General features: G+C 39.9%; 1 protein-coding gene across 1 annotated transcript in view; it reads left to right on the top strand.

Annotated features, from left to right (window-relative positions):
• Hmcn1 (hemicentin 1) overlaps positions 1 to 13014 on the top strand; it is a 199000-nt gene that overhangs the window by 65694 nt on the left and 120292 nt on the right. Inside the window, exons 21-26 of the mRNA XM_026789592.1 lie at positions 3487 to 3609; positions 4344 to 4505; positions 6299 to 6580; positions 9114 to 9281; positions 11815 to 11928; positions 12807 to 12893. Coding sequence (XP_026645393.1) covers positions 3487 to 3609; positions 4344 to 4505; positions 6299 to 6580; positions 9114 to 9281; positions 11815 to 11928; positions 12807 to 12893 — 936 coding nt within the window. The remainder of the gene's footprint in view (positions 1 to 3486; positions 3610 to 4343; positions 4506 to 6298; positions 6581 to 9113; positions 9282 to 11814; positions 11929 to 12806; positions 12894 to 13014) is intronic.

The following is a 13014-nucleotide window of genomic DNA, read 5'->3' as shown; positions in this document are numbered from 1 at the left end:
AGCATTATTTGTAATAGCCAGAACCTGGAAACAACCTAGATGTCCTTCAATGGAAGAATGGATGAAGAAAGTGTGGAATATATACACAGTAGAGTACTACTCAGCAGTAAAAAAAAACAATGTTTTTTGTTTCTTTATCTAATATTTTTATTTGTATATTCTATTTTTATTTCATTTTTCTATTTCTTTTGAAATGGTGAAGGGTGGCTACAGAAGGACTGGGAAGTGAGTGGAACTGGGTTGTGTGATGTGAAGTTCCCAAAGAATCAATAGAAAATTATGTTTGAAAAAGTGATGGCTTGGAAACTAAGAACAGCGATGTCCCAGAAAAAAATAAAATAGGCAATGAATAAGATGTACATAGATGGATGGATAAGTTAATGGGTAATGTTATATAATGCATAGAAGTCAATGGACATAAGCTTTAAGGTGTCCCTTACTAATAAGAAACTAATGCCTCTGAAAGAAGAGATTTAACAACAAAAAGCAGAGTGCAATAAATATAATGAATGATAGTGGAAAATTTGAGATGCCAGAGATAGGATCACTTGAAAAACATGCATTCTTTACTATGTTTGATTACTATTTCCTGTGTAGTGTAGTGGCTAATGAGAAAGATAAAAATTCCAAGTTAGAAAACTCCAAATGTTTCCATCTATTGTTGGACGAAGGTTCTATGGTGATATTTAAGATAATCAATCAGTCAGGAAAAAAAAGATAATCAGTCTGACTACAGGACAAGGCCAGTTTAGGCCCCCTCTCCTCTATTGCTTAGGGTCTTAGCTGGGGTCATCCTTGTGGATTCCTGGGAATTTTTCTAGGGCCAGGTTTCTTGCTAACCCAATAATGGCTCCCTCACTCAAGATATCTCTTTCCTTTCTCTCATATCTGTCCTTCCTCCATCTCGAATATCCCATTCCCTCAAGTTCTCTTCAACCCTTCCTTCTCCCCTTCCTTCTACCCCCTGCCGCCATGCTCCCAATTTTGTCAGGTGATCTTGTCTGTTTTCAATTTTTAGGTGGATCTATATATGTTTTTCTTTGGGTTCACCTTATTACTTAGCTTCTCTAGGATCATGAACTATCGGCTCAATGTCTTTTGTTTATGGCTTATATCCACTTAAGAGTGAGTACATACCATATCCTTTTTTGGGTCTGTGTTACCTCACTCAGGATAGTGTTTTCTAATTCTATCCATTCGCATGCAAAATTCAAGATGTCATTGTTTTTTACCACTTAGTAGTACTCTAATGTGTAAATCCATTCTTCAGTTGAGGAACATCTAGGTTGTTTCCAGGTTCTGACTTTTACAAATAATGCTTCTATGGAACCACATTGAAGCGCTGGACTGAGCTCCCAAGGTTCAGTTGTAGAGTGGAAGGAGGGAGAATATGAGCAAGGAGGTCAAGATCATGAGGGGTTCACTCACTGAGACAGTTTGTCTGAACTAGTAAGAGCTCACCAACTCCAACTGGACTGGAAGTGAATGAGCATGGGTTCAAACTAGTCCCTCTGAATGTGGTTGACTGTTGGGGCAGACTGTTTGTCTGCCAAAAGCAAAAGAAGAGAGAAAGAAAGAAAGAAAAAAGGAAGGAAGGAAGGAAGGAAGGAAGGAAGAAAGGAAGGAAAGAAGAAGAATACTCCAAATGGTTAAATTTAAATTAAATGTCTGTTTTAGGTTAAATAGAAAGATATATGGATTTGTATGCCATGTAATTGAGACCACAAGCATGAGCAGGTATTAACTGCGAACACTACTAAAGTACACTGTCTCATCAGGGAAGTCAGCATTGCTCACTCTTGGCTTGTATGGTGCAGTGGGGAAGAAATGTGTGGTAGGAAGGCACTGGGGATGGATTGACGAAACTTCTATCAGTGCATTTGATTCTAAGTGTCTCAGAACACATTAAAAAGTTTTAAAGAAGAACCTGGGTGCCTAAATATATATTTTCAAAGAAATCAGCTGTACTCCAGATGTGTTTATGAAACTTAATGAAGATGAGCAGAGGCCACACATTTCTGTGTTCCTCAGTCAGCTGGGCTTGTGAGTGGTGGTGTCTCCCTAAAAGAAGGAACAGGGGATGTTGTGTTCAATTCTGGACAGACCAAGCTCGGCAGTGCTTCTTGAGAATCATATGTGACATGTGAAGAAGCAATTTGCTGTAAGATCTAAATGGAGTCTTTATTAGATTTGTAACTACTTATACTCCTGTATGCCCCAGGAGTAGCTGAGGCTGGAGTTGAAAGTGGAGATTATGATCTTAGAGTCGTGTCAGTCTGTGGTTGTGTCATTTCATTTTGTGTAACTCATTGACTTGATGGCAGTAGTTATAGGGCAAAGAGCCAGACAATTGAGATTATTGACAAATGAGACATTGAAATTATTGATTATGAAATCTAAGGTGCAGAGGGGTCAATGCAAGAAAACAACTGAATAGAGACATTTCAGAGGTGAAAACACTCAAGATTCAAGTAGGATTGTGAGTTGAGAGTCTGTACTACTCAAGGAGAAAGAAAGAATGGACAATTATCAAACCGTGACTGAATTTATGAACATGTAGGAGGAATTTTCTAGATGGCATAAAGGTCATTGTATCATCTGTGGAGAATGGGAAGATCAGGCAGAAGAACTGAGCATATGGTATTTAAACTAGTTATTCATGTAGATAGTCCATTCATACAGAACAATGGAAGGACTTGGCATGAAGAGAAAGAGCAAAAACAAGTTCAGTAGCCAATCAGTGAGCAGATGAGTGACAGATTCACAGACATGATAGGAAGAAATGAAGTGATCTAATGAGCTTCAGAAGAATAGAATTGTTTGCACGGAGGTGGTTGAATAAGGACTGGAACTTCAGTGGAGCATGAAAAGGATTCTATGACTACTCAACTTCCCAGAGCTTGGAAGAATGAGTATCTGCCACGGGATGATACAGCAGTATCCTAAGGGAGGTGAGGGAGTTTAGTCAGTGTCTTTAGGCTGCAGCCCCTTTGAGAGGAGCTTGATGATCAAGACTAACTTGGAGAACCCCCTGTAAAATTCTATAGAGCAATAAAGGACAAGGTGTGCAATCTAGAATAAGTGAATGTCTGCCTCTTGAGTGAAGCCCCTTGCCTTGTCTTTCACTGGACATTGTGTGGCTATTGTACTCTACTAGTGAGCATCTGAGATATCAAAGCTGGCTGGGCATCAGTGTCTTGGTTAACTTTCCATTTGGTAGGTATCAGGACTCTTACACCGATGCCTATAACAAATCATGCCATTTCAACTTCTTCAACTACAGAATTTCTATCTTCAACTGTAGAATTTCTGTGACAGTGGAAAGGTCTTTTACTAGGAATTGGTTGAGTTCTTTAGATGTGACATTCAACCTTAAGTACTTTTCTCTTTCATTATTTGGGTAGAAGCTATTTCTACTATGTGTAAAGTGTTAGAAAACTACATGACACAAAAACTGTAGAATCAATGCTTTTCCTTTCCTTTCAGTACCACCTAGTATTTATGGATCTGATGAACTTGTGCAACTTACGGCCATTGAAGGGAATCTCATCACTCTGCTGTGTGAATCAAGTGGAATTCCACCCCCAAATCTTACTTGGAAGAAGAAAGGTCAGTTTGCATTGCTAAAACTTTAAATGATAGAGAGATGATAGATGATAGAAAGAATAGATAGATAGATAGATAGATAGATAGATAGATAGATAGATAGATAGATAGACACATAGATGATAGATAGGTAGATAGAGAGAGATGGATAGGTGAATAAATGGATAAGACAGAATGAATATCTTTTGTTTGGCTAACATACCAATTTTTTAAAAATTCAACAACAGAAACCTTTACAGGGGTTTTCATGCTAAATGCATAAGAATTGCTTCAGCATTCCAAACTTCATTATTATCTCACTGAAGATCATTTTCAAACTAATTGCTCACCCGAAAAATCAATTTTCTACATTATATCTTCCTTCGTATCAAATGTATTATGAAACATTTATTATCACCAAGAGTCTACCATTCAGAGAATTATTTTTCTCTACAAATGTCTGAAAAAGGGTTTTCTAAAATAAACACTTTGTGCATTTATGGAAGTTTTGCGACATATATTCGGATTAAAGCCTATAGTTGAGTAGATTTTCATCAGCAAATATTTATCCACACTCACAAAACATAAAACAAAGCATTGAAAATTGTATTTCATCCCATTCTTTATTTTGCCCACAAGAAAACGATGATTTCACAGGGCTGTCTACCTTTTCGATACTCAAACTAGTTCTTGTCTGGGCATGTACACAAAATCTACTTATTTTTGCCTCAAATGCTGCTATTTGGGTTTCGTTGCAGGCTCTCTGGTGTTGGCTGACTCTGTTGGACGAGTTCGTATTTTGTCTGGAGGCAGGTGGCTACAAATTTCAGTTGCCGAGAAAGCAGATGCAGGACTCTACACATGCGTGGCATCCAGTGTGGCCGGAATTGCGAATAAAGACTATAATCTGCAAGTTTACGGTTAGTTATTGACCTCCTCAAGCTCCGGGCACCATCTTCTTCCAGAGATTCCTCTATTTCCTTTCTGCTTCTCTTTGTTCATTCATAGTACAGCTATACTGTGATATAAATTGTGCAGACTTAACCAGAGAGCAATTACTTTTTTCAGGTGATTATTTATTCAGAAATACAGCTGTTCATCCTGTCTTCCCACCAGTAACAGACACATCAAGGTGGTCACAATATGCTGGGTGGGGTAAATGTGTAGAAAGGGAAGAGAGGGGATTATGATTTATAGATTTTGATGCTGATGATGTTTTTGTTGTTTGTTTGTTTTGATGAGTTCTCATGTAGCCCAGGCTAGACTCAAACTTGGTGCATAGTTAAGTGGCCATTAGCTTCTTATCCTCCTTCATGTATCTCCTGATGCTGGGATTACAGCCATGTGCTCGCATACTTGCCTCATACATGCTAGGCAAGGATCACCCAGCAACTAAGTTACAGTCCCAGCCCTAGAGTGTATTTCAAAAGCATAAATGCTTTATTTTAAAAGAATATTTAGAGTATAACCTGTGCAACATTTTAAAGTGCTTGAAAATATGTTCTACGTTACTTAATCTTTTATGTGCATCTCTACATGAGGGGAAGGGTTGCCTCTATCAGTCACACATGGAACTCAAACTCAAAGACTTTTCCATGATTGAACAAGGTAATGTGGCTTTTGTACTGTAGACCTGTCCCTAGAGTCCTAGTTTACTAACACTGGCCCATGATGGCCTTGTTTCTAATTCTTAGAATCAGTTTCTGTTAGGTAAATTCAGCTTCAGGGAAACAGAGTGACTGGCTGCTAGTGGCATGGCTGCCAGTTTACCTCCTCACATAAGGAGACATCTGAGGCCAGATGGTTTCTGGAGATGGGCGCCTCATCATTCCAGCAATATGGAGGCACTGTGGTTTGCTAGCCCTTCTATAGTGTTAAGACTATTGCTACATCTGTGAGAGCAAATCCACACTGACACAAGACAGGAAAAAGGGTGTTACTGTTTTGCTTTATATCAAGATAGCCCAGCCCCCATAGAGCCTCTCTTTAAACATTAAAGGTGTGAATTCTGTAGAAATAAACATGCATGTCCGTCTCATGAGTATACAGATTTGTCTTTGTCTTTAGTAATTGGTAAAATTACATGCATACTAAAGATTATTTTAAAATAAGTTTTTTTATGATTTGTTATCAGTAAGCATTTGATTTGTAGATATGCTTTACCTATATATTCAGTGTTATATAAAGCTTTATCAGGTGAAGAGGAATCTCTAATGAAATAAGTTAAGAAGCTCTAAGCTACCACATCCATTATAGTACTTGAACACTTTTGTAAATCAGAATTATAATTGATAAGTTCAATTACTGTATTATTTCTCAAAAATGAGTGAATACAGGATTCTTTTTCTCCTGGGTCAATAGCTTTCTTTTAGATATTAACCCACTTAGAAAGAGACCAATTCTACCTCTCAATATGCTGACAATACGTCATGGTATGTAGTCTGCTATTTTGACCCTGTTTTGTATAATATATTGACATAATAGTGTATCGTGGGACTGAGGCTGTAACTCATTCGATAGTGTTTACCTAACGTGCACAAGGCCCTGCCTTTCTTCTCCCAACCACATCGCCTGAGTGTGGTGGTGCATTCCTTGTTATCCTTGCTCTTTAGAAGCAGAATCAAGAGGATCAGAAGTTGAAGGTGAAAACTCCTATCAGAAGTGAAGCAAATGTTTCCTGTATTGTTTCTCATTATGTCTTTTTACCCCAAAGTTCGACCATCTATAGCCAACAGTGGCAGCCACCGCCCCGAATTGATTGTCATCCGTGGGAAGAGCATTTCCTTGGAATGCGAGGTGCAGGGTATTCCTCAGCCGACAGTGACCTGGATGAAAGATGGCCGCCCCTTGACCACTGGAAAGGGAGTGGAAATATTGGATGAAGGTCGCATCCTTCAGCTGAAGAATGTTCATGTATCTGACACAGGCCGTTATGTGTGTGTTGCCGTGAATGTGGCAGGAATGACTGACAAAAGATACGACTTAAGTGTTCATGGTAAGGAGAGAGGGAATTGCCTGATCTAGTCGCAGGATTGTTGTGTGATGTTTTACTCTTTTGGCTTTTTGGGGGGCCTGCCACCCAGCTCCCAAATAAATCACACATGAAGGTTTTAGTGGTGAATGCCTGACCTTAATTTGGCTTGTTTCTTGCCAGCTTTTCTTAAATTATCCTGACTATGTTTTGTGTCCGGGCTTTTTCCTTTTCTTATTTCTGTATATCTTACTTTCACTTTTTCTTTGTGACTGGCTGGGTGGCTGAATGGCTGGGTGACTGGGTGACTGGGTGACTGGGTGTCTGGGTGTCTGGGTAGCTGAGTGGCTGGGTGTCTGGGTGGCTAGGTGACTGGATGGCTGGGTGACTGGGTGTCTGGGTGTCTGGGTGGCTAGGTGACTGGGTGACTGGGTGTCTGGGTAACTGAGTGGCTGGGTGTCTGGGTGGCTAGGTGACTGGATGGCTGGCCCCTAGCATCCTCCTATCCTTGTCCTCTTGCTGCTCCTCCTCTTCCTTGTTTCTCCTGCTGTCATTTCTCCTATTTATTCTCTCTGCCTGTCGGCCCTACCTACCCTTGGTCCTGTCTCGCTATTGTCCTTTCAGCTCTTTTATTAGACCATCAGGTATTTTAGTCAGGCAAAGAATCCCAGCTTCACAGAGTTAAAGGCAGCAGAAACAAAAGCAACACATCTTTATATCATTAAACAAATGTTCCACAGCATAAACAATAGTAACATACCTTAAAATAATATTCAGCACAGGATGATTCATGGGCACATAGACCTCAGATCTGCAAGTATTCTATTTATAGCCCATCTTTTTTTAATTCTTTGAGAATTTCATGCATATATACACGGAAATATGGTCATTTACACGTCTCATCATCCATTTGCCCTCCAACTCTACCTGAATCTCCCGCAACCCCTGTCCCTCCTAACTTCCTTTTTTTTCTTTTTGATATATTACTAAGTCCAAACAGTGCTGTCCATTGTGCATGGCATAGGATCATGAGGCAGTGGGACGCTTCCACTGGCCACACCCTCCAAAAAGAATCATTCTCCCTTCCCCAGCAGCTGTTGACTAGCAATAGCTCTTAGTAAGGCTTGGGGTTATCTCCCTCGATTAATTTTGACTGGTTTGGTGGTATATAGTTCTTGTGAAGGTAACTACAGAGAGTGTGAGATTGTGAGTGCAAGAAGACAAGTGTTTCACAGAGCCCACCCTATATTCTACGTATGTAAATATGTTCTACATATTTACTGCGTCCCTAATCTTATCATGTACTTGTCATGTAACTTTCTACACCCAACTTCATGTTACTTGCTGAGACAAACTCATAGAGTGTTCTTCTGAGGATGCACATAATAAAGCAGAAAAAATTAGGGTAAGCTCTTACCATACATTCGACTGGCCTAGAATGCACCATGTAGACGAGGCTGATGTGAGTCAACCTCCTTTGCCTCTAGTGCTGGGGTTAAAGGCATGCACCACCACATCTGGCTAACTCTTTTAAGAATACAATTTTCAAATTCAAGTCTTAAATAAGACTACTTTAAACTTTGCTGCCTAGTATCCCTTGGATATGAGTTGTATTAAAGTCAAATTTAAAATTCTAACAAATAAGCCGGGTGGTGGTGGCTCACGCCTTTAATCCCAGCACTCGGGAGGCAGAGGCAGGCGGATCTCTGTGAGTTCGAGGCCAGCCTGGTCTACAAGAGCTAGTTCCAGGACAGGAACCAAAAGCTATGGAGAAACCCTGTCTCGAAAATCAAAACAACAACAACAACAACAAAAAAATTAACGAATAAAGTACATATTTGTGGCAAAAAGAAACCAGACATGAACTTATTCAAAGTAAACTGTTTATATACAGGCAATCTGATGCATGAATTTTAAATCTCTAGAAGCAATGGGAATTTTAATGGATTCAAAATTTACAGCTTGAATGCCATTAATGAATAAAGAAAGCTAGTTCTGCTGATGTGTGTCTATGATCCCAGAACGTTTGAGGCTCAGTTTGGAGGGTTACGAGTTCAAAGCCAGCCTGACTCAACAGGGAGTTCCAAATTAACAAGAGTTACAAAATGAAACTCTGTTTCATAACAAACAAAAAGAAGATGATTGAAGCTTAGTGTTAATCTCTTATGTTTGTAGCCTGTGTGAAGAGAACAGAATTTAAAAAGCAAAAAATTAATATTAAATATCTCTTTGTTAAATTCATCTAATTTTAAGAGCATAACAATTTTTGCAGAATAGTGTTTATAAGAAGGTTGTGAATTTATGCTATAAATCTGTCAGAAAATAGGACTAACTCATCAACTAGCTCCCTATTACTGGAATATATATCAAGCCTAAATTGATCAAAATTGGAAAGCAGCGACATATACTTTTGTTTTCAGAGGTGGCATTATAATGATTGATTGTTTTGATTACTATTAACCAGAAAATGGAGGGCTCCTGCTAGAAATAAGCCGTTGAGGATCATGTATCGGCAACCTTCTTTTCTATTTCCAGTCACCTGGGTTTTATCTTACAGCCCCTCCAAGCATCATTGGGAACCAAGGAGTCCCCGAGAACATCAGTGTGGTGGAAAAGAGCTCCATATCCCTGACTTGCGAAGCCTCTGGCATCCCCCTGCCTTCCATAACCTGGCTGAAAGATGGCTGGCCCGTCAGCCTTGGCAGTTCTGTGAAAATCCTCTCAGGTATTCACAATTCGGATACCCTGATTATCTGGTTACCTTCATGTGAACGTTGCTTCTCTTCAGTTTTTTTTTTTTCATTTTCAGCATTTATGTTGCTTCATTTTTCTTTCTGATCTAGGTATTTATTATGTTACCCACTCATCATATCATACAAACATATTTAAAACACAGAAGGGTAAATGAGTATCTGGAAAATCTTTCAATTGAAAGATAAATTAATCTCCTAGCTCCTGTGTTAAAAAGGAGTTGGCATTGTCTTATTAGCACCATATAACATCCCCTGTACTAAGTATGCCAACTGATGCGTGACTTGTCTGAATGGTACTTATATTTCTGGAAAGGGAGTTCCCTGGATGCTCTGACTTTATCACTAGTTCAGCTTCTGATAATTTTGTAGGAAGACCTGAGTATCTTATTATTCCTAGATGAATATGAGCCTGGAGGGAAGGTTCCTGAAGCATGGCACAAGAAATCTACATTCGCCCTATTTTGATAATGGCTGTCACATAGACCAAAAAGATAATCTTTCTTCAGCTCTTGAGAAAGTTTCGTCTCAGCTTGTTAACCTTGGCAGATTCTGTGCTCTGTGTCTTTTATTAAACTGAAATGAGTTTATATCACATTAAGCTATTAACACAATGCTTGCTAAAGCACCCAATATTAAATCCATATCTTGGGAAACTCCCTGAATCCTTTCTGTGTCCTATGATGCTTTTCATTTCATAGGACTCTGTCTCCATGTCCTTACGAAGTGGAGAGTAGTGGCAGAGATATTTTTACAGTCTGGCTACCAAAAGCCTGAGCACATTATCTTCTCAACTCAAAATTATCTTCATTTCTTTTTTTTTTAAAGTAGTTTCAGCTCTGGAAAGTTTGAGTTTATTAGATGCGATAATATCAAAGATGGCAGAAATGAAAACAGCATGGCAAAGCGCTGTTGGCTGGCCCCTTACACATTTGCAGGTGTGGTGTTTTGGTTCTGTTTAGCTTTGTTTTGATTGACCAGCAGTGGGAGATCCCTGAGCACAGCACATTAAAAGTATTTCACCTTACGACTGCCAAAGGACTCATTCAGCTCTACAGTCTGGATGTGTTTTGCATGGCGGATAAATGAGAAGCAGATGAATGACAGACGACTTGCTCGCTGCTACTCTGCCTGCTACACACTTCTGTTTCGTGAAGACTAATCCTCCTGAGGCTTTTCTGCAAGCAGGCTTTGGTGACGGCTCTATCCTTGTCACAGAACAGATAGCTGACGAGAAAACATGAAACGAGATATCTTGATATGCATCGCTATCATACTCATTTCAGGTTTTTGTGAGATTGTGTGAAAGGATCAGGAAGCAAAGAGAAAAGAAAGATGTGACCTAGTTGACTGAGCTTTGGAGACCCAGCAATGACTCATTAAAGTTGTATCACATGGATATCCCTCAACTGGAACCATTTTATGGTCTCGATAATCTGAGCTAGCCACGAGTGGGTGGCCCTTTTCCAAACTCACACAAGTGTTTAAAAGGAAGACCCTGTTTGTGTTGTTTACCTCTGTTTGGCTGGGAAAAATAAAATTTAGTTCAAGCAATCAGCTTTGCTTTTCTCAAATAAGATACTGTTAAATTCACCTTCTGGTGAATTGAGGGCAGGCAAGTTGCTGGTTGGACAATAAGTACTGGCTTGTCTCTATGTAAACTAAAAGCAGACAGTAGTTCCTTAGTCAGATTCAGGTGACTATTTAAGTGAGAATTTTATGTGTATTCATTAATTTTTTAATACAAATCCAAGGTGCTAAGCAAAAACAAATAATGCCTACCTAAAAATTATTTATAAATCTGAGAAGTGCCTATTTCCAGTGTGTCGATTTCTTTCCAAAAGGCTTTGCTGTGTCTTACATGCTGACCCTCTACCTTTGTCCTTAAAGGGACTTTCTCGCCAAGTTCATCTTTCAGAATGGCTCAGTCTATGTGCACTTCCTCTTCAAGGAAAACCCAAATTCAAACTATGGAAATAAGCCAAGGTAGCATTTGCATCCATGCCTGCGGCGACCCTCTAACCCTGTCGTTAATGACGCCAGGATTTCTAAGAAGCTGACCTGATAGCTGCCAGTCAGTCCATTGTCATGGTTTCATCTCCCTTTTATATCAGTGTTATCCAAATCTGAGTCACCAATCTAGTCCTCTTGCTGCCATTCCTGTTCAGTGTCATTGCACACTCTTTTCCTGAGCTTCAGGTCAGCCCCAACTTGTGAAAGCAACAATCAGATCGTGACCTTGCTTTATGCACATCACTTCCCTCTCCTCCCTCAGCAAACCCTGAATTCCTTCACCTAACATCCAAGGGCGAATCTGGCCAAACTCTATTCAGCTCCCCTCTCGTCATTCCCCACACCTATTCCGCTGTGCATACTCCTGCCTTCTACTGGATAACTTCACGCTTAGCCGCAGCAGTATTTTACTTTCTCTGCAAGACTCCATTCCTCACTTGATGTCACCCAGAACTGCATTTATCTTTTCAGTCATCTGGCGCTTTGCTTTTCCAGGAGGCAGGATGCTGCGGTTGATGCAGACCAGACCAGAAGATGCTGGCCAGTATACTTGTATTGTAAGGAATGCAGCTGGTGAAGAAAGGAAAGCGTTTGGACTTTCAGTATTAGGTACTTGTGGACTTTGCAGTATCTAAGGGGAAAATCCAATTGGCCTCGATGCATTCTGTACACAGAGTTCACATTTATTCACAGCTGGAATTTATACCTATGTGGTCTTTGGCCCCTGAACTATGATTCTTGGCAAGGTTTCAGCATTACAATTGTTTGGAGGAAATGAGTTCGATTCTACTGCAAAACTGCCTTGTTGTGCCGATTCATAACGGCTCAGAACCATACTAAGACGTGGTGTGCCTTGCTTCAAGCGAGAGAGCTTACTCATGGACACTTCTGTCTTAGCTTCATTGATGTCTCTGTGATAAAGAAACCCAAAGTAACTTAGGGGAGAAAGGATGTATTTCCAACACAGTGTGAGGTCACAGCTCATCACTACGGTGAAGCCAAGGGAGCAGACAGTTGAAATCATTCACATGCACAGTCAAGAACAGAAAGAAAGAGATGCCTATTTGCATAGACTCAGCTGGTTTTCTCTCCCAGAGAGTACAGGAGTCAGATGGAGAGACTAGTGCCATCCAGAGTGGGTGGCTCCTCAGGCTCAACAACCATAATTAAGACAATCCTCCACAGACTTGTCTACAGCCCAGCCTAATCCACACAGTCCTTCTTTGCAGCTCATTTCCCAGAGGATTAGAGGGAGTGTCAAATTAATGATTAAAAATGACTATCAGGCATTTTATTCATATTTGTGATTTAAATTACAATTTTATCTGTTAAAATAATGATAGAAATGGTAGAACTGATAAAAATAACTTTGACATTCAAATCACTAAATAACAAAAAGGATTTGTTTAAAGTTTTAGCACTTACATAGTAGCCTGACTGTTGGAGCTGTGACTTACTTTTGCTGTGCTTTTGTGTATTTGTTTTAGTTCCTCCTCATATTGTGGGTGAAAACACATTGGAAGACGTGAAGATTAAAGAGAAACAGAGTGTTACACTGACTTGTGAAGCGACAGGTAAGGAGTTGGTTCTTTTAATTCTGGAACTTGCTGCCCAAGATGATCATCATTGCTTGTAGAGAGAGAGAGAGAGAGAGAGTGTGTGTGTGTGTGTGTGTGTGTGTGTGTGTGTGTGTGT

Source organism: Microtus ochrogaster, unplaced genomic scaffold (assembly GCF_000317375.1).
Source record: "Microtus ochrogaster isolate Prairie Vole_2 unplaced genomic scaffold, MicOch1.0 UNK24, whole genome shotgun sequence".
Lineage (NCBI taxonomy): Eukaryota > Metazoa > Chordata > Mammalia > Rodentia > Cricetidae > Microtus > Microtus ochrogaster.
The sequence above is the reverse complement of the archived record's forward strand: the minus strand, read 5'-3'. Positions and strand labels throughout refer to the sequence as shown.